Source organism: Ictalurus punctatus, chromosome 18 (assembly GCF_001660625.3).
Source record: "Ictalurus punctatus breed USDA103 chromosome 18, Coco_2.0, whole genome shotgun sequence".
NCBI lineage: Eukaryota > Metazoa > Chordata > Actinopteri > Siluriformes > Ictaluridae > Ictalurus > Ictalurus punctatus.
The window spans coordinates 6,190,789-6,218,392 of record NC_030433.2 but is presented as its reverse complement, the minus strand read 5'-3'; the positions used below and the strand labels follow the sequence as shown (position 1 = coordinate 6,218,392).

Below are 27,604 nucleotides of genomic sequence, written 5' to 3'. Positions count from 1 at the left end.
TTTTAGAATAATAATGGAGACACGGCCACGATGAAATCATACACATGGAATGATGGAATGCAGTGACCTAGAAAGGTGTTGAGCAAAACCAAACCATTTTAAATGTGAAGTTCTTAAAAGTGTTCCTGAAGAAGCTTTGTACACTGTTGGCATCTTCTCAAAGAGCTTCATGAGGGAGCTTTTTTCAGCCAGGAGGCATTTCTTAAAGTTCCCAAATAAAGCGCCTCTAAATACAGCTCCTCGCTGCTTCTCCTCTTCTCTACATGTTTGAGGAAACATTTTATTTTAGAAATTAATTGATAAATTTGGGGATAAATTCCACCATTTAACCATGTTTCAAAAGTCTTGAAAAAAAATCTGTGAAATGTGAATGCGTCCAAATTTTTGGTGTAAAGGACAAAAAAAAAAAGGAGAAAAAAAAAAAAAAGAGGGTTTGAAAGTCTAGGTCCAGAGATTGTTGTTCTTCCGAAGACAGGGGAAGTTGGATTGGAGGAGAGCAATCAAGTGTGGCACAAAATGTGGCTGGATTAAGGGGAAGGAGGGCTGGGGCTGGGGTGTTAGTGTTGGGGGTGGTGAGGGGAATGAGGTGCATCCCCACTGGAGGAGGTTGGATAGAGGGACAGTGAAACATGCCAGTGAAACAGGCTAGTGGTGGACGCTGAACAAAGGGAGAGTGAACAGGCCGGAGAAGGAGACTTGATGGAGGGTCGAGGTCGTAACAATAGCAAGAGGGGCATTGGAAGAAGCTAATTGGAGGGACAAGGAACAGCAAGAAGACCAACAAGGAGGGATAATAAGCAAGCAAGAGATGAGGTTTAACAAAGATCACAAACGGACAAGCAAGGAGGCTAGACGGAGGGATAATGAGACCAAGAGAGAAGGTTTGATGAAGGAATAGTAAGCAGACCAGAAGAGAAGGACTGAAGAGGTCTAAAGAGCAGACCAGAAGAGAAGGATTGAAGAGGCCTAAAGAGCAGACTAAAAGCCCTGAATGAAAGGGAGGCTGGTGTACAGGGACCGTGGGCAGATGAAAAGGTTTGATGGAGAGATAATGAGCAGACCTATGAGAAGGTTAGATGAAGGAACAGTGATCAGATTAAGAAAGGACGCTTGGTGGTGGTCTAACGAGCAGACCAAGAGAGGGAGGCTGGATGGAGGGACAGTGAGCAGATCAAATGAAGTGGCTGGATGAAGGGATAGCGAGCAGACCGACAGAGAACGTTTGATGGAGAGATAATGAGCAGAAGCAGGAAAGCAGAAAAGGTTGGCTGGAGGGATACCGAGCAGGACGGTAGAGGAGACTGGCTGGAGGGATACCGAGCAGGAAAGCGGAAGACGCTGGATGGATGTATACCAAGCTGGACATTGGTGGAGGCTTGAAAAGGCTACCCATGCAGTACTTGTGCCCGACATTTCATCTGGTTCTACAAACAACTAACATTTCTTGAGAGGACTTCAGGAAACTTGAGTATCCACAGGGGATGTTCGATCACCCAGCTTGCCTTCTTCACAACATATTTACTACATACGGTGAAAACACACAGAGTGCATGAAAGTGTAGAATCTCACACCTAATGGAATTGATGCTCACATGAAATAGGCATGGGAAGCAGTTAGATGAACAAAAAAAAGCAGTAGCGTGTGTGCGCACGCCTCGGGGAGTGTATTCCCGTAGGCTCTTATTAACTTTGCTCGAGATCGAGCAGACACTGCTCATCAGAACGAGTTTGTCTGTTTTACGTGATGGACATGCCGATATTCTTCCAGCGCACAAACCACATGCTAACGCTAAATTAAGATACCGATATCACAAAAGAAGTGATCTAAGCAGTGAACCCACAGATTTTGCATTGGCGAATACACGCACCAAAACAATTTCACCACATCAAACGGTCTACTCTTCCTTAAAACAAACACCACTGGCGGCAGAAGAAAATGAACGCTGAAATGGAAGGAAAAAAAAAAAAAAAAAAGTAGGTTATGCGTGACATCTGCTCGGCAACGGCAGACTTGCATCTTTAAATGGCTTTTGTACCACGACCAATGGTAAGCACTTTACACAGCGAACATCTGGAGAATAGAAATGTGAACAGACATCAAAAGACGGCAGATTTACTTACATGAGCTCTTTCAAAACGGTGAAGTATCTCCATCACAGACAGGAAACAAAACACACAAAGAGCCTGGAGTTGTATTTATAAAGCTACAAAAGACTCCTGACTCCTGAAACAAGATCAGTTCTTACAGGACAAATGCAGGTCCAAATAAAGACGAGCTAATTCCAGTTCGGCATTTCTTGCTTTGAAATGTTCGACCTATGGACTAGTACATCAACGACGACTTGATTCCACACTAAAACCAACAGCGTCGGTGACCTCTCGGAGTTCACGAACTTTCCATAACAGTGGTTCTCGACTGAAGAGAAAAATACCAGGATTACATTAACGTGCTCGCTTTCATCACAAACGAACCGTGTTTCCAAAACGTGCCGTCGTCAACATGGTGAGGGTTTCTGTAAGGAGACGTTGAACATTTACGGAAGGAGTCTCCAGTGCCAGCGCTTTGTAACAGTCAGTCAGTCAATCGGAGGTAAAGCTGTAACTTTAAGTCTTCACGGACATTCCACAACATTAAATGTACCTATAAATGGATAAAAAAAAAGAAAGTATGATGTGTTGTTCTTTAATAAAAATAAATAAAAAAAAGAAAAAAAAAAATCACTGGCAGATGTCAGTAGTATAAGAGGACAAAAACACTTTGGGACGTGCTGTTACTGGAAAACCGTCAAGGTAACTAACTCCACTTCGTAGCGAATTATTTTCCTATTAACTGCATACCCCAGTCATCGTTTATTCCTTATTAACCTCCCTATAACACTCGTAGCTTTATTTTTATAGAATTTTACAGCTATTTTTATGAGAATTTCCACACCTACATCATTTCATTTGGTTATTTAAACCCTTAAACATAGTTTGATTTGTTTGGCATGACCTAAAATCCTCAGTCAAGATCTATTGCGCCAAAAATCGACCGCGCCAAGACTCAAATCAAAACCTGGTACCGAACAAACGTGCGCGTGTTTTGGAGACGCGATCCAAACGTATAAAAGGTGCTGAGCATTACCTGGCTGCTTGTTTGCAAGGTGTTCGATCGCGAGGCTAATTGTAGAGCAGCCAAGCCTAACAGCATGAGTTGTGGGTTGGCCTGGGGGGGAGACAGCCATCTGTCAGTGAAGGCGCTGGGAGGTAACTCATCTCTTCCTAATCATGTGAATGATGGTTTCATTAACAGCTTGTAGCCTTGCTAAGCGCTCATAGCAAAATACTTTGTGTACAGAAACGAGACCTTGCCCCAATACAATTGGTCGATTTCTCTCCCCCACGTCTAAAGACGTCATTTTTCGACTTGACCTGATGAGGATTATGTAGATTGTTTTTTGGACTAAACTTGATATCAGCACTGAGTTCCATTCAAACCTTACGCTCTCTCATAACGCTGTATATAAAACTCATTAGAAGAGCGTCATAAAAAAAAAACCTGGAAACTTTTATCCTGTAGAACCTGTGTGCTAAGCTACGAACCTAACTAATTTTAGCTCTGATGGCTTTAACTGTTTTTATAGTACACTGTACGGCCGAAAGTATGTGCGCAGCCTACCATCACACCTTACCATCACCCATCGTTCCCCAAACTGATGCCACAATGTTGAAAATACACGACTGTAAAGAATATCTTTATTTCCCGTCATAGGAACGTGTTCCGGCATTAAGATGCCCCTGTGCACAAAAGCGAGCTCCAGAAGACCAGGCTTGCCAAAGCCGGAGTGGAAGAACTCGAGTGGCCTACACGGAGCCCCTACCTCGACCCCACCGAACACCTTTGGGATGAACTTGCCGGACAACATTAACCGGCCTCATTAATGCGCTTGTGGCTGAATGAGCACGGATCCCCACAGCAACACTCCAAAATCTAATGGAAAGCCTTCCCAGAAGAGCGGAGATTATTAAAACAACAAAGGGGGTACTAACCCCATATTAATGCCCATAGTTTCAGAATGGGATGTTCAATGGCAAAGCAATGTGTCGATATACTTCTGGCCATAGTGTATATTTTACACGTTTGGCTATAGAACATGACGATGAAATTGCGACTCCGATACTGAAATCTCGCTCGTGTCGACCTGTACCAAAAGTAGGCTAGTTCAGTAGCTAGCCTAGGGGTAGCAAGAGGACATGGGGACACTTCTTAAACAAATTTGTGTATATTCGTAGAGCTTGGTGTTTTAATAAACGGAAAAGATGTGCACGTGTTCTTAGGCCATTTTCAGTAGATCCTTGACAATACGCGACAGTATTTTTTATTGTACGTTGAAGTCAGCATTCCTAGAGACTACATACTGATAAAGTAGCTAACACCAAATGCTGTACAACTGCAGTAGCATCTTAAAATTCAAAAAATCACTAGTACAGTGATTCCAAATGAACAATTTTCAACCCTTTTTGGAAAAGCTACGACGGAAAAAAAGCCTCTCCAGAATGCATGCTTACGATAAGGACAGAAAGGACAGTAATGGCTTCAGTGTACTTTAAATGTACTGCAGTTTGGAAATGAAAGAGCTGTACCTCTCTCCAACACTCTATGCATATGAGAGCCTGCTGGTTGATTTACTGTATCTACAATGATCATTCATAGTTTGACAATGCTTTGTGGCTACTCCGGTGTACTGGGATTTGATCCAATCTTCTCTATTCGTCGTCGTAAAAGCTACAGTATCTTGTACTTGGTGAAAAGCGTATCTATCTTCTATCCTTAACATCTAGATCCAGGGATTGGATTCTACACCAAATGATGAACTGTTAATAAATAAATGCAAGGAATAAATCAGGCTGTTCTAAGACCACCCAAGTCATCCATCTTTAATAATAAGACGGATCCCACTGGAACCGACCTTTAAGATTCAATCTGAAATTCTAACACCGAACTGAACTGCGGGCAAACTAAACCTGAGGTGAGAGCAACAGGAGTGTGTGCACTTCAGACAGTATGGGATTATGGGGGGAGGGCCGCAGACGCGGTAAACGTGATCGTCAGAGCAACAGGAACATGAACCCGCAGACTCCTGGAGACACAAAAACTCCTGTTGCAGCTCCAGGGCGGCTTAAGGGGCTCGTGCTAATGAATTAAGCCGTGCTGGGGGAAAACTCCTGCTGCTTCGTCAGTCTCCATGGCTGCCTCCTGGAAGGCTGTACGGATCTGCAGACGGGCGGCGGCCATATTAACGGCCCGGGAGACCGTCGCCAAGCGTTATTAACGTTCTCGCAGAGGTTATATTTATCAAGGCTTCAAACGCTGGGTACAGAACAGACTGCCAGGTCAGACCGGTCCAGTCTGGCCGGGGTACGTGGGAACACAGTGAATTAGGGGAGACCTGGAAACAATGGTTGGTTTGCGCGCTGTTCGAGAACCGAGGTAGACGGGAGCCGGCGTTTTCAGTGTGTGTGATTCGTTTCGTTATGGATTTTAAAAACAGAATTACAGAGGATTTCTTTTTTTATTTTGGACTTTGTGGTTTTACGGAGTCGTTTGCATAGAGCAGAGGGAAAAAAGAAAAAAAGAAAAATCTCGATTCAAACGTCGTTGAAATTGTGGCGCTTAGAAAATGAACGGCTGTCACTTGGACGCTTGAACGTCAGAGTCAGCTTCATCTGTAATCGGTCTAGGTGAAGCCTTTCATCAAGCTGTCGTGTTGATTAGTGTAAATACATTAGCGGGCCAGTCCAAGAGAGAGAGAGAGAGAGAGAGAGAGAGAGAGAGAGAGAGAGAGAGAGAGAGAGGGAGAGAGGGAGAGAGAGAGAGAGAGAGAGATGGAGGATTTTCCAGGAAAGGAGATGCAAGAGTCTGTCTGGTCTGCCATTTATGACTGCTGAGCTAATGCCAGGACTATGAATCAGGGCACCCAGTTTAATTATGAGACAGTGAGACATTGAGAGAGAAAGAGAGAGAGAGAGAGAGAGACATACACACACACACACATACGCGCTGGCACGATGTCAGACAGAGAACACGATAATTAGACCAGAGCAGAGAACGAGAGAACAGGAGAGTCCTGAGCTGGTTTAAACAGTAGGCTCTGCACCAGACTAATGAGATTAGCCTACAAGAACACACACATGCACACAAATGCACTCCAGGGAATTCAGGTCAGATGCAAGTGAGTGACCCAGACATCTGTGCGGCTGATCGGATGAGCGGTGCTTTTGGCTATCGGTGTGACAAATGCGGACTTTATTCAGAAGTACATAGCGTTACCCAAAAAAAAACAAAAAAACATTCCGAGTCATCCGACTGTCTCTTTCTCCTTCCGAGTACAAACAACTAGAACATCTATTTAAGGAGCGGGAATCTTCAGGGAGCTCACGATTCGATCTTGGCTGGGGGGTGCATGATAAAGCTGTTCGTTTGAGTTATGACGCATTTAGATTTTCTTTTTTTTTTTTTTTTTTTTTTTTTTTTTTTTAAATTGGCCACCTGCTGCTTTTAAAACATTATTATTAATGTATCGGTCTGGGAAAAAATATTCATGTGTTTCCGTCTCAACGCTATCAGGTTAGCAATAGGTGTTATATCAAATGCCTCTATAATGTGTACTTTTTCTAGTAATATTAGTTTGCTGGGGGGGTGGAGGTTTGTATTCCCCCCAATTTGGTCACCTTCCAATTCCCTCGACTGCTACCAACTGCACTCTTCCGCATACCTGAGCTCACAGATGCACACGATTGGCTAGTGACGCTGTGACTGACACGGGGACGAAGAGCGTGCGCCTTCCACCCAAAGAGCACGGCCGGTTTTGCTCGGACTCCCGATCACAGATAGCTGCATCTTCGTGTCATCGGGATTTAAACTCATATCCATCCTACAACACGGCGAATGCTTCCCTGATGCGTTGAGGTACCTGACAGAGATCTCTTAATCGTTTCATTCTCGAAAGTCGTTTTTTTTCCCCCCCCTCTCGCCGCTGATCGTTTGAACCCTTTCTGTTTACGTACGTCCGATTCGATTTTTTATTTTTTTTTTAAACTCCTCGACATGCACGAAGTGATGTTATGACTTCAGCTTAAAAAGATATGCAGACTAAACCGAGTACCCACGTGAAAGTGACGTGTCGTCTCAAAGCACCCGATATACGGACGGTATCATGAAGAGACGAATCCAAAGACACGAACGTGGAGATCAGTCTCGTGACATCAGCGTCTTCGGCTCGGCAGACACGAGACGAAGACGAAGGGATGACTCGGGTGCTGTTTACGCCACATTTATGATCGTCCTGTCTAATCGGAGAGATTTGCATAAAGAGACATACACGGCTCGTGAGCACACAGACATGTAGATAAGCCGTCTGCTACTGAATGAACAACGAGCTTAACAAAATGACGTCAACATTCTCACTCCTGTGATTTACGTAGACCCCAGAGCCGTCAAATCCCATCAGAACTTGAAATCAGACTTTCTAATTACAACAAATTACTATAAAATACAGAATATTAATCAACTTTGAGCTTGTATAGTACCGGAGTTCGTGGAAAAAATGCAAAATGGTCACTTTCTGATGCAGACAAACTCACAAAAAGGCACCCCCCCCCCCTTCCCCCCTTATAGGAATGTTTTATTGTTGCTGCAGTTCTTGTCAGATGACATCACATCAATCACTTGTCGATTAGTTCCCTAGAGGAGCACTCCTCGAATTGTTTCCTTTCACCGCAGCAACGTCACAATTATTTAAAATGAATCATTTATTAAAGAATGACGTCATACCTTTTATCCGTTTATAGTTACATCTAACGTTGTGGAACCTCCACGAAGTTATCTTATAGCAGCTAGAGTCTAGTATAGTCTTTCCCTCAACGCCTTTCCTTTTTTCCTCACTCTTGGAAGAGAGAGAACCCCGTTCGATCGTTCCCGTTTGACTCGGAAAGAGTAGAAATGCTAAACAGACACCGGAGACGGTATGGAGTAGAGAAGGCTTGAAATATGAATGGGACAGCGTGTTAACGTTCAACACGAAGACCGTGTTGTGTAAATCCCACGCTTCGTCAAGCCTCGATAGTGAAAAGTAACGGGGGTGCAATTTCCACCACAGAATACACGTTATGCTTTTGTCATTCTCAGCGCTAAAAAAAAAATAATCATAAAAAAAAATTTTAAAAAAGAGGAAAAAAACAAAAAAAACAAACAAACAGCATCTAATCTTCATGACTAATCTGTAGACTCTGTACATAAGGAATAAAACACTTGTTTGGGGACGTGCTGTCGGAGGAAAATAATCAAGACGAGGAAATCCTAAACATTCCCGAAGTGTCAACTAACAATTTCCTTTTTATAAACAAAGACGAATATTTAAATAAATAAATAAAAATGATTAAAGAACACGTCATACTTTTTAGCGTGACGTCTAACTGTGGAACGTCCGAGAAACAAGTCAATCCCTGTTATCACTCGCGTTACAACGTTAACGTGGTGTTTAAAAATAAATAAATAAACCAATAAATAAATAAAACCCGAACAAACCAAAAAACCCCAAAAACCCGAAGCTTGTCATGTTACTGAAAACAAACAAAAATCCCTGAAAACGTTCCTGTGTTGGAATTTTTTTTTTTTAACTTTGCAGGTGACCTTTTGTTGCAAAGTGCTTACACTGGAGACTCCTTCCATAAACACTGAACGAATGCCTCCTCACAGAGAATATCCCCATATCAAAAAGTTCCACACATTTTAATCAGTTTATGTGCTGCGTGCCCATTACAAGTCCCTGTACAAGTTATTACCCATAAGTATGGTTAACGTTCGAGGGAGGGGGGTGGGGGGGAACGCACCACGTTCAAACATTGCCTTTTAATCACGCTTTCTAAAATCACTGTTCAAACATGAACGACCTTAAACAAATGTCACGCCATTTAGGGCACACTATGTTTGGACTTGTACAACAATTTTCTAATGAAGTGTAAATAAGAAAATTATATGTACAAGGTCTTCGACACCTACACCAAGGCCTACGCCCAAAGAAAACAAACAAAAAAAACCCCAAAATGTGCTCGTTAGGTTTAGACATAGCAATCGGTTCTCATGAAATGCTTAATAAGCATGGTTTTGGGTTGTATACCTCCCACGCCCAGTCTCGCACACCTGACGCGCTCCTTCTTCCCGAGTGTCTCGCACGGGCCTGAGGAAAGTCCCAGATTTCCCGCTTTACATCACACAGCTAATGGGTCTGAATTACAAGGGGAAAGTTATACGCTACAACCACTTGCAAACCTCCACCTCCACCCTGAGGGAGCTAATGTTTCGTCCCGCTGTGCCTTGGCTTCGATAGTGCTTACGTTTGGGCCGTCCACTGGACCGCCTGCTTAGAAACCAGTCACCCAGACTGCACCTAGTATCACACATGCCTTACACGCACACACACTGAACAGAGCGTACAGACACTGCTGTGTTAGGAAAGACTCCAGACAGTTTCACAACGCTAGACCAAACTAAATCCAGTCAACATGTTAGTTTCACCGACTCTAATTGTACTGTTAGGTCAAATTTGCCACGCTTTCAGAAAAAATTAAAAAATAAAATAAAAATACAAAATTCCATGTCTTGTTGCTCAGATGGTACCATCACCTTCTGTACCTGTAGTACATATCTTTTACCTAGAAAGCTGCATGCAGTGTAAAAAATAAATAAATAAATAAATAAATAAATAAATAAATAAATAAATATATATATATATATATATATATATATATATATATATATATATATATATATATATATATATATATATATATATATATATATATATATATATATATATATAAGTGGAGTTCCCATTACTTCCGATTAGCAAAGCTGATTTTGTGATGTCACTAAACAGGCTAGGCCCAATGATACGCAATATGCAAATCAAAGGAGGACTTTTAGCTTCTAAATCTGTTCCATACAAATCAGAGTATTAATAATTTTAAGAAAAAAAACAAAAAACACAAAGCATGATTGGTATATTTAGACAGGTCCAGCGGCCGCAAATCAGGATTCAGATTGGGAAATTCCCCAAGCTAATTTATTAAAAAGCTTGCTCACTTAGCAGTGCTAATGTTAGGAGAAACGTATATTCGTAAATCCTAGCATCATTAATGAGGGTAAAGGTGGAGAGATGCATGAAATGGTGTGATTTGATTCCATATAATGTTTATATTTCTGGAAACAGGAAGTCAGGGTGATGTTCAAGATTTGAAAAAATTTGCAAATCTCAACAAAACGTGACGGCAGCTTAGCAAACTAGCAAACTATTACGGACGATATGGTAGATTCCCGGCTGGAATCCCGCCTCCACCCGGTCCAGGGTGTCCCCCGCCTCGTCCCCCGGGACCCTGCGACCCTGTGTAGGATAAGCGGTACAGAAAACGGATGTATGGATGACGCTACTTGATAAAATGATGCGACTGATGGAGAACCCCTGACGGTATATAAAGACTGAATCGCGACATTCTGGAATTGCACGGCTTCAATTTGGGACAATGTTCCTCATATAACTGCGAACTCGCCCCAAACCCCACCCTCTTTGACGTAAATAAACAGCAAAGATTTTTTCCCCTCAAACAAATGAGTGTTGTAAACAGGAATAACATGCAGGAAAACACACTATGAACCAGGTTTGCTGCTAATCAGCAACAGCAAGACACACCCCCATGGGGCGGGACATACGTGTTCCAGAGCGCATTCGATTGGACGAAAACGAGACTAGTCCAGGATGAACCATCGAACGTTTTGGCGGAAGTGACGCAATCATTTGTTGTCATTCTTTTTCCCTCTTCTAAATACACAAATCATATTAGTGTCCTTAACACATCGTTTGAATCGTTTAGAATGACATTTTAAGACGTATTTAACAGCGACGTCTTGTTTGGTCCAGATTTAGGATTGCCCAGTCCAAAGACTTGTGTGTGACTCAGACCTGACCTTAATACACCATGTAGTTTTCCTCATCTTTCCATGAAATACAATTATAATCAGCGCTGCACTTTAGTCCTGTGGTGGTCATGTGGTAACGCTCGCCTTGCCTTATTCGTTCAGACAGACTGATGCAACCCAATGTGTCAGACGTGTGGTGTAATTCTGAAAGATGAGCTTCATGGAAATGACCTCATCGTCACATTCTAATTAAAGTATGGTTAATGTGCTCGAGGACAAACGCTGTGAGAACGCGAGACGTTCAAGATGATGCTAATGAAAATATAATGAACCCACACACACACACACACACACACACACACACACACACACACACACACGATGAGGTGATGTTTTTGAAATTCAGCTTCGATTCTGCGACACTGCACCGTGTGTTGAAACTAATCCTGAGTCCGACTGTAAAGATTTGTAAAAGTCTTCTACTGCGATTTGTTGTGTCTTCGCAGATGCTTTTCTGCTCACCACGGTTGTAAAGAGTGACCGAAATACCGTAGCCTTCCTTTCAGCTCGAAACAACCTGGCTGTTCTTCTCCGACAATCCTTCTCTCAACAACATTCGGTCTGTACAGGATTTCGCGGATTTCTTTTTGGCGTTTTTTTTTGCGGAAAACTACTCGAACTGTGCGTATAATTATTTTGCACGGTGTTTCGGAGTGATGCTTGTTGGTAAATGAGACCTTTTAGCAGGTGAACCCAAGAGGGTTTTAACTTTACGCGTGCTGTGATGACACGATGTCGCGTGACGCGTCTTGGCCCAAATCTGCGGGAATTTTGCAAGCTCCGTTGAATATCGTGGAGTTTGCAAAATTCGTGAAATCCTGGAGGGACTGAACGAGGCGTTTCAGGAGAAACGGGAGACGAAACAAATAACATGGACCACCAAAATTCATTCAACCAATCGGGACAAAAGGGACATCTCTCTCTAACTGCCTGTCAATCAGGCCTTCTAGCCTAGGGATACTGACCGCACCTTTAATCCTACAGGGAAGTACACCATATTTTACATTAACCATTATTTCAGTAATAGCGATGATATCAAGTGGTGACTCAGACTCTGCCTCATAACACAGCCGTCACTTGTAGACAAAAATATTCAGTGGCACCTCCTTATTTGGTGCATTGCCATGCTGGATATTTGAAAACAAGGCTATATTTTACATAAATATTATATATATATATTTATTTATATATATAGATAGATATGAATAGCCTTGATGAGTCACTGGGTTGAACCCCTTCTGCACTTCCTGTTACACTGATGCCCGAAGCTCGAGGCTGAGCCACTCCTGAGGTTTTCTTCAGGACCTCTTCAGGTACCTCACACCCCCTAAAACAGCCAGGAAACACCTCCATCGTGTAATCCTCCTCTTTCCTTCACACACCGATTACAAAACCACATTAAATAAACATTGGCTCCTGTACCGCTGAGAGACTCTAGCTCCTGTACTGTTTCACTGATTCCCTTTACCTGTGTCTGATCTCTCTCTCGCTCTCACACACACTCACCCCCCCCCCCCCACTCTTCCCCCCAACTCTATGTTCTATTACATAGTGCAGTGCAATGATAAAAATCTCCCTCTGTCTCGATCCATCTGTCGCTTGCGCTCTCTCTCTCTCTCCCCCGTCTCTTCCTTGTACCATTCCTCTCCGTCTGTCTCTCTCTCCCTCTCAATCTGTCTGCTCGTCTCTCTATCTCTTTTCTGTCTCTCTCCATTTATCTCTGTCCATCAGTCTCTCTCTCTCTGGCTCCACCTGTCTCTCTTTCTATCTCAGTCTGTTTCCATCTGCCTCTCTTTCACTCCTTCTTTCTCTCTCCCTCACTTCGGCTGTCTCGGTCCGTCCATCTTGCTCTGTCCGTCACTCATCTACATCTCTCTCTCTTTGCCTGTCTTTTCCGCAGGCTCTCTCCCTCGTTTACTCCATCTCTTATCCCTGGTGTCTGTCAGTCTCTCCGTCTCTTTCTCCTTCTGTCCGTCTCTCCCTCAGTCCGTCCGTCTCTCTCTCTCTCTCGCTCATTCTGTCTGTCACCATCTGTCTCTCTCTCGCTCTGTCGGTGTGTCTCTCTCTTGCTCCATCTCTCTGGTCTCTAGTCCAGCTCTCAATCCCTCAATCTGTCAAAGCAGATACTCATTAAGAGCAAGTGTTGTGAAATTCGGTGGAGAAAATGTACACGATGAAAGTGAGTATGATGGTGCAACACACAGGACCACTCCTGCTGCTCTCTCTCTCTCTCTCTCACACACACACACACACACACACACACCCTCTCTTTATTCAGTGCACATTACAGTCATGTTTTAATACACAGACTGAGGCAATGCAGCACTGCTTTAACAGAGAGAGAGAATGTGTGAATAATCACATCATCAAGCAATTTATTATTCAATATAAAATAAAAAATAAATTGACACTCCTCAAGTATTCCCCCAAACATTCCATTCTCCTCTTTCTAATACACCTCCCTGTCTCGCTCGTTTAACCTCACTCCAGATTTAGAAAACTCCCAAAGCTCCAGACCAGTAAAACGAGCGACGTACAGGTTCGTTTGCCTTGTTGTGAGATTTCATATCTTCCTGTTATGCGAAGTGGGAGTCGAAACAGGCTGTAATGAGAGCGATAAGGCTGTCTGGGGCTGAAACGATAGAGCTGCGATCCAAAACGATTCCGGAGCGAGCGAGCCAGTCGGGGACGTGCTGCAGTCGGAGCGCAGCGTCCCGCCAGCAGCGCACATATTTTCCTCGTATTATGTCTGGGTCACTGTGTGTCCCTGGATGACTGCTTCGCATCTAAATATGTAATGGATTCGCGTATCTTTAGACACGATGTCTCGATTAAAGAGAGGCAGAATGCCAGCGTGTGTGTTTTTCCCACGTTCGGAATAAGGAAATCCCATCCTTGTATCAATGACACCAGACGCTCGTATCAGAGCAGACAGAAAAACAGCTCTTTCTCTTTGTGTCGGGGAGGAGGGGAAAAAAAAAAGAAAAAGAAAAAAACTGAGGAAGGAAAAAAAAATCTGTAATAATCACTAAGCCATGGGGTGATAAGCTCTGTCTGAGAATCCAGTGTACAATATTCTTCCCACACAGAGAGAGAGTAAGAGAGACAGAGTGAGAGAGAGACAGAGTGAGTGAGAGAGAGAGAGAGACAGAGTGAGAGAGAGAGCAAGAGACAGAGAGAGAGAGAGAGAGCGCGAGAAAGACAGAGTGAGAGAGGTTAAGAATGTAGACATCTTGTTTGGGTGGCATAATTTTTGCATATATGAGGTGTTGTGTGTGTGTGTGTGTGTGTGTGTGTGTGTGTGTGTGTGTGTGTGTCAGACGTAGCGCGAGTCTGACGTGGATATGGAGAGATGAAAGCATGAATATGGAGTGCACTGAAAAAGAAACAGACAAAAGACTGAATGGAAAAAAAAAAAAAGGGAAAAAAAAAAAAAAAAAAAAAGAGACAGGGAGATGGAAGAAAGGATGAAACAGACTAGAGGAGTGGCAAGAACAAGGGAACGACAAAAGAGGGGTGCAGGCGAGTGTGTGAGGAGCATTAATGAGGGCAGCAGACAAGCAGTCTGACCCACTCAGACACGCGCCAGACGTCTGAGCGGGGCTCCGGGGCGTGTGTTTGTGCATACGTACGTGTATGGAATGCAGAGGCACAAACACACACACACACACACACACACACACACACACACACACGAGAGACACTAAACAAGTCAACACATGAAGACTAAAAATCAAGCACGCCAGGCTTTGGCCATTGATGTTTGTCCATCAAACACACACACACACACACACACACACACACACACACACACACTTCACTGCGATGGTCCATGCTGATCCCCTCCAGCTGTACCCCTCCTCCCAAGGGTGCGCTAGGCTTGAGACAAGACTTCAGCCCCCTGATCTTTGCCCTTCATCACTCCCGAGTTTCACTACACAGCTTAGAACTCCAGGATGGAGCCTCTGCTGATCACCAGCAGGAATAAAACACTTGCTTTACTGCTCATACAGGAAAATAAATCAACAACCGGGAGACGTCACGCGGCCCCAAGCGCTTTCTTCCTCTTACACCATAGCAATTTACCAACTGCTGCGACTTGTATTTATTAAAGAACGACCCATCGTACCTTTCATCCGTTTAACTTACAGTAACATATAATATAGAATAATAACCTCAATAAGCAACCGGTCTCTCTGTTTTTTGTTTGTGTTTTAAGTCGATGTTTAAATAAATAAATAAATAAATAAATAAAAATCCTCCTCCTCCAGAGGTTACGGGTTTACCTCTAACCGTTTCAAAGCGCCGACACTGGAGACTCCTTCCATTAAAGCTAAATAAACAAGCCTAATGATGCCAATAATGCCATCTTAAGAGGTGCAACACTTGGTGTCACCTTCAGAACAGTCTAGAAGACTCTAGAGATCTAGTCTCCGGATTTCGGATTAGAAACCGTGGTACGTTAAGGCTACTCTATAAGAAAAGATGCCAGCGGTGTCTTGAGATCCTTAACTTCCTGTCACTTTTACACAGCGACTGGTTCATGCTCATGGCGCCTAGTTAACTCTTCTATAGGACTGATGTGCGATGATTCTGCAAGACACTCCAACACGTCACACACAGATCAGGCCCAACGCAGATTTCACCGGTATAGCCGTCGTCCTGGAATGCAGGGGCGTCGGAGTCGTGCTCTGCTTGGACGAACTCTAATCTTGTGTTTTGTTGAAGCACAAACAGGGAATCTCTTGTCTGGTCAACGACACGTGATCTGGTTTTGTGCGTCCAAGTGAGTATCCTACTGACATTGTATAATAAGTACAGTATGTACTGTGACTAATTTCCTGCCTGGGGAGCTTAACACACAGCGTACTGTGCTACGTTTGACCAAATATTTATTCTGATACTGACAGACAAGTTCGCTCTGGTTATCACTTACGCTATAGCAGCCACATCACAACCTCTCTTAATTCTCTCTCTCTGTCTCTCGAAGTGAATTAGACAAAACAATTAAACAGCGTTCACACGTACAGCGACAAAGCGACCGGAGGCTGTTCGCTTTCAACGAGCGCTAGCGACTTCAGATGACATGAGTGGCCGTTGGCGACTAGATGTGGGTGTGTCCTCTTTATGCAAATTTGGAGTGACTTGGTGCAGCGACTAGCAATGGGAGTGGAGACAGTAGAGCGCACGTGATCCGTGATCCGCCATGCTGCCTGCGAGTCCGAACTGTGCCTGTCGCGTTCACAGATACATTAGATGGCCTCAAAGTCAAAGAGCGCACGCTGCTTCTCCTTCATCTCGTAGGATATGATGTACACACACACACACACACACACACACACACACACACACACACACACACACACACACACACACACAGGTGAATTTTATCTACCAATGCTCTCCCGCCATAATGTTTACTTTTAGTGTCAAGTAAACTGGCTGGAATGCTAGCTGCTCCACCCACTGATAAATGTTACTATGGCAACCAGTAGCATGAACGCCTACTGGTGACTTCACAGTACAGCGGCTGGAGACCTGCAGCGATAAAACTTGTGTGTGTGTGTGTGTGTGTGTGTGTGAGAATGTACCTTAAGACGTCGCTTCTGAAGACTTTCATGGGGTGGGAAACCTACTGATTTAACGAACGTCTCCTGATGGAAAACTTTACCGTCCCGACATGCTGTTACCATAGCAACGATAACGTATTAGAACGAGCTGTATTAACATACAGTAATCCTATCATTCTATAGCAGCAGGTCTGTTGCTATAGAAAATTATCCAACGCCTTCTGAGCTTCCAGATTCGAGAACTCGACAGCTCTGTGGCGTAACACGGCAGTCATGTGATCATCTGTTGTATCGTAGTGTATGACCTTACAGCGCGTTCTCGCAGAGATCTGTACAGAAACTCGCTAGATTCAATTAAACAGCTTGAGGCTCAATGCCTGGTATTCGATGGGAAAGACCCGTCGTGAGTTATTATTATACAAGTTCCTCGTCTGTTTCCGTACACGATCGTGAAAGTAAAAACCTCCACTTGTGTTGATTCACCGTAAAGACATTACAGTGCTCTCGCTTCACCGGGTCACAAGCGGGAACCTTTAAACGCATCACGGATACACGTGGAGGACACAGCGCTTGTACGCCCACGAACACCACCTCCCACCAACCACCTCTCACCTGCCCTCTACTTCTACTCACGTAATCCGGCAGTGCCGTGCCATCTGCTCCCAGCGGCCTCTGCAGAGACTGTGTGGCTCGCTCCAACACCTTATTGTGCTTCCGAGACAGCAGGGCAAACAGACTGGAAAAAAGACAGACAGAGAGAGAGAGAGAAAACAAGACGGATGACGGATTAATCAGCCGATCGGACAATAGAATCTCTCACAATAACAACACAAAACATCGGACCGTGACGCTCTGTGACTATAGAAGTCGTCGTCTTGTCGTCCGGATAAGAGACCGAGTCAGCTCATTGTCTGCTTCGAAGATGTATTTTGAAAGGAAATTCAGGCAATGAAAGAAAGAAAAAACCTCTTCAGTGACTTGTGCAAACCAAAACATTTTCGGGTGGCTGCTATGTCGCGCTTATTATCCGAGCGACAGCGGATTAAGTCATGGGGGGGTGGAGCTGGTTAAGTTTTCCATGACGTGGTGATGTTTATTTAGTATGAAATGTTTATTCAGCATTATTTTTTAATGGAAGGAGTCTCCAGTGTCAGCGACAGTCGGAAGGAAAGTCTTCACACTTGCTAAGAGGATGTACTGTTATTGGGGGGAAAAATCATCATCATCATCATCATCATCATCATCATCTTTGGGGTGGTTCTAAGAGTGACTCTGCATCACGTCAGCACACACGTCGCACCACATTGTCGTTGATTATTTTCCTACACCAGCATGCGTTTCACTTCTTACTTAGTGGCTAGCTGGGCCATACCTAACAACATTGACAATTTGAAATGAAAAAGAAAAAAAAAAAAAAAAGAAGAGCAAAATAATCAATAAAATAGAATGTGTGTGTGTGTGTTAGCGCCAGCCTCAGGCTCTCCCTATGCTTATAACCTGTTTACAGTGACCTTCAAACCTCTGCTTATGTCGTGTGTTCAAGGGGATAAAGCCGCCTTGTGTAGGAGAGCAGAGTGCATTATGGGAAAGGTCCAACATGACATACACCGACCTCATCAATCACGATGGACACGTCTAGCCTTGAGTAACATCTCCCCGTGTGCAGTGTGGACATGTACACTAAGGCACTGTGGTTAGAAACGTTTTTTCCTTTATGAATTTATTTAACATATCAGCTTTGTTGTTGTTGTGCCGTAAACGAGTGCATGGGCTTCACTGCGGACCTTTAACATTTCCACTCAGGAACCGGTCGGAACTTTACTCCGTTTATCAGCCCTGTTCAAGCCGTGTCCTGTTTTGTTGGCAGATCTGAGCCGAGAAGTAATCTGCAGTGGTCCATGGTGGATGATAGCTTTGTTTCCCCAAGGGCTAAAACAACAAATATTAATGCTGCAGTCCCCCCCCCACCCGAATAAATAAATAAATAAATAAAATACAAATTTTAAAGTCATGTGCAAAGGACCAGACACTGACGAACTTTATTAGATTTCACGTGTTGATAAGAATAATAATCAAAAATAAAACATTAATGAATTAAATAAAGAAAGGGGGAAAAAAACACAAGAAATCAGCCTTTGCAGATTTCCATGTTCAGGGTGAATTAGTTTTACTCTCTCTCACACACACACACACACACACACACACACACACACACATATATATATATATATATATATATATATATTAATTGTACTGGTTTTAGTTTGAATTGATCCAGTTTAACTATAACCTCAAATCCTTGGCTAGCACACCACAGCAATTTACAAGCGAAGCAGTTTTCTAGACCAACGCGTCGTACTTTTTATTCCTTTATACTTACATTCGATGTTGAACATTGGCAAAATAAGTTAGTTCCTTATTTTGCAGCAGCTAAAAGCTGTTGTTCTCCCGCCATCCTTCTCTCTCTCAAAATCCCCATGAAATATGTGAAGTTGTGGCTTTTAGTATAAATAAGTCAGCCGTGAGGTTATGGATAAACTGGTGTGCTCCAAAACAATGACAAAATTCCCATTACTAGTAGATATACGCTTTCACAATTTACAGTCTCTCTCTACCACCGATACAGAGCAACAATTCTGATGACATCACTCGTTCAGATTCACATTTTCTGTCCAATGAAATGCTCGGTAGAATCTGAAGTGTCCCGCCTCCCTATGTTCTAAATTTTATTTATTTATTTATTTATTTATTTATTTATTTATTTATTTAAAATCACCTTGCCTTGGTTGTGCGAGAGAAATAATACATTAGCAAGCTTGGGTCGTAAATGTGGGTTTGGCTGTTCGACCCTGCGTGTTTTATTCAGTTTTCCAACTGTGAGCTGGTTAAGAAGGAAACGGCTTGAATTCGTTCACTTTGAAGAAGGAGGTATTTGTGCCAGCTCGCGTCCACGGTACTAACCGTCAAGCACGACCTAGCCCGGGCTGTGAGGTAAGCTAAACGCTATAGGCTATTTAAAAAGGAGGACGAGGAGCCAAGAGGAGCCCTGACTTCCTGTTTCAGTGGAAATTACGTCAACACATCGAATAACGCTGTGCATTTCAAGACACTTCACGAGGACTTCATATATATTTAAAATAAAAATAAAAATAAAATGATAATAATAAAAAAGTTACCAAGAAACCAGAAAGCTTCCCATGCTGGAAATCTTAACGTGACGGCTTTATCTCCGACACTGGAGACTCCTTCCATAAATGTTAAATAAACCCGTTTATGTGCAAATCCACGTGTAGGTAGTTACAATAGAAACGATAACGTATTAGAACAAGTACATTGATGTAGGTAAAACTGAGAAACGACAGTCAGAGAAAAATCATCAACCACCTTCCGACCAATCATCGAGCCATAATGTCAGCGTGGCACAGTCTTCACTAACCTTCTGCTGAAATGTTCTATCGAACATCTTAAGCGTTTAAAACGCAAGTTTCAATTCAGGAGGTTTTTCTTTACTTGTATTATTTTTTAACCGCCAAAAATTTCCCAAAGCATCCCCCCCTCCTCACCCCGAAATCAGGTTGATTAGCTTTGGATATTTCATCTGCACTAGCTGCTTTTACACACCGTCCTCGCACCTCGCACCTCGAGTTGACTTTTTCTTCACTTTAATGTCACTTTTCACTCTATGCCTCCGTTAACTACATTCTTTCATGCTGTTTAACTGAACATTTCACTTCGGCTCATTTTTCACGAACAGTATTAACCTTGGCTCGGGAGACGAGCGCGTTCGCACGCGTAGCTTGTTAAAAAGAAAGATGAAGCTGTTCGCTCTCTAAATTGAAGACATTGAGGATGAAACGAAACTATAAATCATTCGAAAATGATTAAAGCGCGAGGATTAGTGCCAGATACAAAGGCAGGAGTAATTATTAGACACAGAGTGCATTTAAAGAGAGTAAACAGAAGCTGAATACTGTGCGTGTGTGTGTGTGTGTGTGTGTGTGTGTGGCAAAGTCTGAAGATAAATGGATGAGCAGATAGTGGCAGGTGGTCCTGTCTGGGTAGAAACAGGAAGCCGGGTGCCAGACTGTGCTATTGTTCGTGTGTGTGTGTGTGTGTGTATATATAAGAGAGAGAGATGTTTGGGCTAGACAGAGCGCCTGAAAGCTGTGTCATTGTGACCTGCTGAGACGACAAACGCATAGCCGGACCAGCGGCGCGCACACAGCCTTCAGACTGTCTGTTCCTGTTGCTTTAATCTGTGCGTGTGTGTGAGTGAGTGAGAGAGAGACATAAACACAAAAACACACATTCCTCGAAAATCCACCGTCTCTATGCCTATATGTGTTTTCTCCGAATTCTCAGTTGTATTTGTGCGTTCCTATCCCCACTTTCTCACTCTGTCACCGCTTTCCTCGCACTTCTCAACCCCCGATCTATTTTCTTATTCCAAAGTGTTCTGGCGACAGTCGCAAGCGCGCGCGTGTGTGTGAGAGCGAGTGAGTGAGTGAGTGAGAGAGAGAGAGACAGCGGGAGGAAAAGCAGTAGACGGTATGGTGTGTTCCCCTGATGGTCTTCACTGTTAAAAATAACCAGCTCCGTCTCTCACGTCTCCTGGGTTGAGCTCCTGCCGGCTTTTTCCCTCCACGCACACGGCTCGGATGAACAAAACAGATCAGCGATTAGCGTACGTGCTTGATATTTAGCGTATTTATAAATCACCCTGACAATCAGTCTGTGTGTGTGTGTGAGTTTAAAGCATTACATTTAGAGCATTATGCTTTACAACTAAATGAATACAGCTACAGTTTTTATGATTTTTGAGCCTTTGCTAGAGGACACGGAGACGCCCGAGAGCTAAGACTTTAATGCTTTTTATTTTTTAAACTAAAATAAAAAAAAACAAAACAAATCCCCTTTTGGAAAAAGCCAGTTCACTGAAGGGTAGCGTTTACGTTCGCTTCACACAAACCATCTCGGTCGTTCTCAGAATACAGCAACAAACCCTTAATCCCTTAATTATCGCTCATGACGTGGGTTCGCGCGTTTCAGGTCACAAACGTCACCGTATAACTTCAAAATCACTTCATTAAATACAGAAATCAGCATAATTATAAACGGTTATAACGATATAAATGATTCAAAAACATTCGACCTTGTATTGCATGCCACTGGTGTTAGCTGGTGTAAAAATCACAGAAAGTTGTACTTCCAGGGTCAAAGTTCAGATACGACGAGCGGCCGTTTTAACCGACACCGGCAGGGTTTGTCCAAACACGATTCTAGTTTCCTTTCGCATCATTTAGACGAGTCGTTAGAATTACACCTTCAATTTGTCTCGGAAATAATACGTTTTATTTGTTAATTTTTTATTGATTTGTTTTTAACAACAACAAAAAAAATTGTGCTGATGACACCAGTGACTATTACTCCACCGACTTAAAGTAATGTAATGGCGTTACATTAAACGATCAGGAATTTCCTTTATTCGTTCAATTTCCAAATAGAACATGAAGACATCGCTAAAAAGCCACCATATATTTTAAGAAAGACCCAATAGCAAACTGCTGCAATTCTGAAATGTACAAGCCGGCTCTCGCTACAGCTTTGTGTGAGAAGGTAAAACAACCAAACACGTAATAAAAAACGGAGCAGAAAGTCAGGCAGCGATCCTCCGATAGTACGTTAGTAAGAATAACCGTCCATCTTAAGGTTAAAACCGAGGCGCCGATTTGTCACGACTGCGTTGCGGAATGCATCCGAGATCAAAATGGTCGATATCGGTTCGAGGAGAACGAGATCCAGAATGTGTTCCAATTAGTATGAACTGCTAGACTGGTTCACACATCGCTTACAAAATCAATACGTGCTACAGAACTAGAAGTGGGGGAGAAAAAAAAATTCTCAGCCTAACAAACAGGTCTCGGGAGAGCCGTTAAATCATTAGCACGAGCGTCGCCGTGTGCGTCATCCGCTCCTTACTGAGGAACTAGGGTTTTATTCTGGGGTTTTTTTAACCTAAGCTGTTGGGGTGTTAAATGTGAAAGTGCCAGACAGCATGGGGGGGGAAAAGAGAGAGAGGGAGAGAGAGAGAGAGAGAGAGAGAGAGAGAGAGAGAGAGAGAGAGAGAGAGAGAGAGAGAGAGAGGGAGAGAGAGGGAGAGAGGGAGAGGGAGGGAGAGAGAGGGAGAGAGAGAGAGAGAGGGAGAGAGGGAGAGGGAGAGGGAGAGAGGGAGAGAGAGAGAGAGAGGGAGAAAGAGAGAAAGAGAGAGAGGGAGAGAGAGAGAGAGAGGGAGAGAAAGGCAACTGAAGATAATAATAAGAAACAGCGCGTTGCTAAATTTAAGAGCTCAGTAGATGTAGATTAGTTTGTAATTGTTAAAAGAATATAAAATAGAAATCAGTGGGAGATCTGATCTTCTTTGGAAAAAGATTTTGTTTGTCGTCATCGTCGTCGCATCTTTTCCATCATCGCGAAATCCGATGGTATCTGAATTAACGCTCTGACAAACTACAGTTGATTCTGTGAGCGTGTTTTGTTTTAAATCTTGGCATGTAATAAACGGGGGCATGTAACACAATACAAGGACGTGCGAGAGCCAATCAGAATGCAACAGTCATTGTTCTGAAGGCTGTGGCCAGAAAAGTGTACGAAAGACAGAGTATCGTCTGAAGTGGGGACTAATGGGATTTGAAGAAAAAAAAAATCATAGGTTCATATTAATGATAGATGGTCTGCACTTATTTAGCGCTTTTTTAACCGTAGCGGTTCTACAAAGCGCGTTACACTGGTTCCCATTCACACATTCACACACACACACACATACACACACACACACCCCCAATGGTAGCAGAGCTGCCATGCAAGGCGCTAACTTGCCATCTGGAGCAACTTGGGGTTCAGTGTCTTGCCCAAGACACTTCAGCGTGTGGAATCATGTGGGCCGGGAATCGCACCGCCAACCCTACGATTAGTGGACAACCCGCTCTACCACCTGAGCCACATTAATACGCTCATAGCAACGCTGCGTTCTACTAGAATTTGTAACGCGTAATTTCCATCCTACGACTAGGGAAAAATCAAACAAACAAACAAATAAACAAACAAACAAACCAATAAACAAACAATCCACACCCTCAACTGAGAATTCCTACTCAGGAACTTGGAACGGTCTCCTCAACCCTGAGTTCAGCCAGTGACGTCGAATTAACGTGGCATTAATAGTAAAGAAGGAGGTGCTTCTTACCTTTAAATGAGTTATAGAGTGCTGTATATTGCTATTGTTAAATCATCAGTAAAGTTTACTGTTTTGTGAGGAAAATCAGTCGGTACAGGATTCTGAAGAATTCTTTGACGGAAAACTACTCTGATTGGTGAAATCGCGATTGTGCGAAATTGTTTTGCGCCGTCTTTCGCAGTGATGTTTGTTGCTCAATGCGACCTTTTAGCTGTACTCATGTTCGGCGCATGTGAATCGAAAAGGGCTTTGGCTGAACGCGTGTCGTGATGACGTGTCTCGGCCCGAATCTGCAGAAAATCTGCGCTGATTTTGAAAACCGTGAAGCTCCTCCGAATATCGCGGCGTTTACTTGATTTGGCGAAAACTCCTGGGGGGTCTGGATGAAGCTAGCTTGCTCCTAACAAAAGAAAGACGTGTGTAAGGGGTGTGAGAGGGTGGAAATTTTGGAAGGAGTCTCCATTTGCGGTTTCTCGGTAACGTGATTGTACATATCTGTGGTAACAAGAGACATTATATGGAATGCTGTTCCACAACACAATGTACTTATTAATGGATTTATTTATTTTTTTTTTATTGTTGGTAAATTGCTGGGATATAAAAGGAATAAAACATTCTGCTTTATCATACCGCCCTGCTGTTCATCAATTTCCTACAACAACATCTCCTCGAGTGTTTGATTCTTTACAAACGGCATTTTATTTTGATCGAACGGCACCGAGACGCTCGGTAAGCGACAGCCTGTAGCTCTGAAAATGGAGACTTCACATCAGGGAGCTTATTATTAAGAGAAACATGCTGATTTTGACACGTCCAGTAGAAAGAGAAAAATAAATTCTTCCGAAACGACCTCCAGCACCCCCATCGTCCCCCCCTCCCCTCCTGATATCATGCTGCCATGTACAGCACGCCGTTTCCACAAATCCGATATGCAGCACAAAGAGATTAGAAGGTCAGCACTATTCACACGAGTGAGAGGGACGCGATGCCGAGTGTGTGGTCCGGCTCAGGCTCATCCTTTACGACTAATGCCGACTTGGCCTCGCGTTTCCTCTCGCTTCCTGCGCGCAGAAGAAGAAGCCTCGTCTGGACAGACTGGAGTCATTAAACCGCTTTAATACTCGACCGCAAGAGCGGAGCAGCAATCAGGATTTTGGCAGCGCCCGGGAGTCAAAGACCAAGTTCCCAAATACCTTCCAAAAGCTGCTGGATCTACACGGGGGAAAAAACGGTCGAACGTTACGTTTCCAAATGTTTCTAAATAACCGATTATAGCACACGTTTTTGTGCTCTTTCAACCAGCAGAGCGATTTGTTCTGAGAATTAATTAGTACAAGAAAGAGACACTCGAGCCAGAGAAGAGTTGCTGTCTTGTTGTGTTCTTGCTCATGTATGTGGCTGTGTATACGGCAGTTACAGGGTGTTTGCCACCACATGTGGCACAGCGCTGTTGAATGCTCGATTCTGATTGGTCAGAAGGAGTCGCTTCATTGTCTATAACAGCGGCTCTGACAGTAGACCCAAAAGTACAAGCCAATAAATAAATAAATAAATAAATAAATAAATAACAAGTTTGTATTAGTGCGCTCATTCAAATACACCATTGTTTCTACGGTAACAGCTTAAAATAAATAAATAAATAAATAAATAAATAAATAAAAAGGTGTATAACTGTTACAAAGCACCGACACCGGAGACTCCTTCCAATCAACTCTCAGGAAACTTCACCGTCTCAACAGTCCGGACGTTCTCCGTAAACACGAAAGAGTTCGTGCTTTCTGCTCACACTTAAGCGTTATACTTGAGATACCGCATAACGTCAATCCAACTACTAAACCATGCAAGCTGTACGTCCAAAAGTATGTGGACGCCTGACCGTCACACCTGTGTGTGCTTCTTCCAAAATCTCTTACCACAAAGTTGGAAGCACATAACTTTTCCGCTGTGTGGGTGTATATATTAGTTTTCGTCTGAGCAAATTTTTTTTTACAGAACAAGATTGGAACGTTTTAGCAGCGTAAAGTCCGACGCAGCTACCATCGCGAGTTTAATGCATCGCAACAGCCGTGATTAAACCGACAACAAAGAATTTCCATGATCTTGAAGCAACTGGGAGCGGAGAAACGAGTGATGCACGGCCAAGCGCTCTGCCTCGTAAAACTCTGAGCCGATCGGCGCACAGGAAAGCAGAGAGTGCTTCTTGGCAAACGGCTGGAACGGGTAGTGGAAAGTGGACTACAGCCACGTTACATTTATAACAGTCCTGCCATGCCTCGTGTGTGTGTGTGTGTAGTCATCAAATGACTGTTTGTCTTTCAGTATGCATCACAGTGTTTTTCCCATGTTTTTCGAAACGAGGGTAGTTGTGTGTTCATGTCTGTTGTAGCTGTTGATGTTTTGGGATCTTCTACTGGTCCGCTGTTGGACAATTATTAATGAACTCCAGGTCGTACACACACACACACACACACACACACACACACACACACACACACACAGATTAAGTTGGGGAATACAGAGAATGAAAATGCTCTTACACTTGAGCCACACACACACACCCCAACACCAAACACACACACAGGAGCCAAACTAAACACCAGAACAGGAAAAGTGGGCACCAACACAATCACTAAAGAAACAAAACACACACGCACAGAGAAAAGGAAAAGTTCAGCTAGCACCAAACTAGAGCTTTAAAAAAACAAACACTTAGCATAGCAAAACATTTCCACTTATTAATGAGTGCCAGCAAATGTTTGCTTTTCCTAATTCGAGTAAGAAACCCTTGCTACACTTTCCTCTAATGGGTTTCTATAAAAGTGGCTGTAATGTGTGTAATACACGGCATGAAAAACCTTACTGAAACCCAAAACGCGTTTTTTTTTTTTTTTGCATCCAGCCTAAAATCTGCCACATCGCAGACCATGTCGCGAGCTAACCGCTAGCAGCACTAATCCAACACTGGAATGTGTAATTAGGGTGCTTGGGCCCCTTGCATCGCAGCCATAAGGGCAGTTGCTAAGGCAAATACGGTGTTGCCATCATTGCTGTGCTCTCCTTCAATAACCGACACGTCGTTGCCGTCTTGCTAATCCACCTTGGCAGCGGATGGCCGGCTCCTCAGCCAGAGACAATGAGCGATGGAAAAAGGTCGACGCTGGGAAAAAAAAGGGATGGTCAAACAAATTCAATAACATGATGCTTTCTTATTTTCCACATTACATCCGTCCATACACTCGAGTTCAAGACAGACAGAATGAGGGCATACGATCAACACTCGACGCCTGCTAGCATGCTACGCTCTCATCTCAGGGCTGGATTCTTCCCTCCGAATGAAGTCATGGCAAATCTGGCTAGCGAAGACGAGGAAAATTATACGGGTAGTAACTCAGACGTACCCGAAAACAAACAAACCTGCCGTTAAAGACCTCCAAAAGCTCTGGAAGAACGTGTTTGGAAGAACGCTGCTGCAATGTTCTGGTTTTACGAATGTACGACGACGTTAAACTTTCAGAAGGCTAGTTCCTTAAAGCAGCGATTCGTGACATTACTATTATTATTTCCCAAATAATTACTACACTTAATAGTTACTGAGTTGAAGAACTGTACACATTGTTGGATATATTTTCTCTTATTGTGTACCAATACACGCAACAATGGGTGTGAATGTTTTCATGAAAAGAAATGACAAAAGTTTCATGAAGGCTGATTTGCATTTACATGCCAAAAATCACCAAGAGTATTCTCAGCTTAGAGTCACACCCACACAACTCCATAAAAGGGAAAA

General features: G+C 43.3%; 1 protein-coding gene across 2 annotated transcripts in view; it reads right to left on the bottom strand.

Moving 5' to 3' along the window:
• Positions 1-27,604, bottom strand: part of dym (dymeclin) — an 87,714-nt gene that overhangs the window by 25,010 nt on the left and 35,100 nt on the right. For both annotated transcript variants that reach the window (XM_053687952.1, XM_017492477.3), the window contains exon 14: positions 17,217-17,319. In XM_053687952.1, the coding sequence (XP_053543927.1) occupies positions 17,217-17,319 (103 nt within the window). The remainder of the gene's footprint in view (positions 1-17,216; positions 17,320-27,604) is intronic.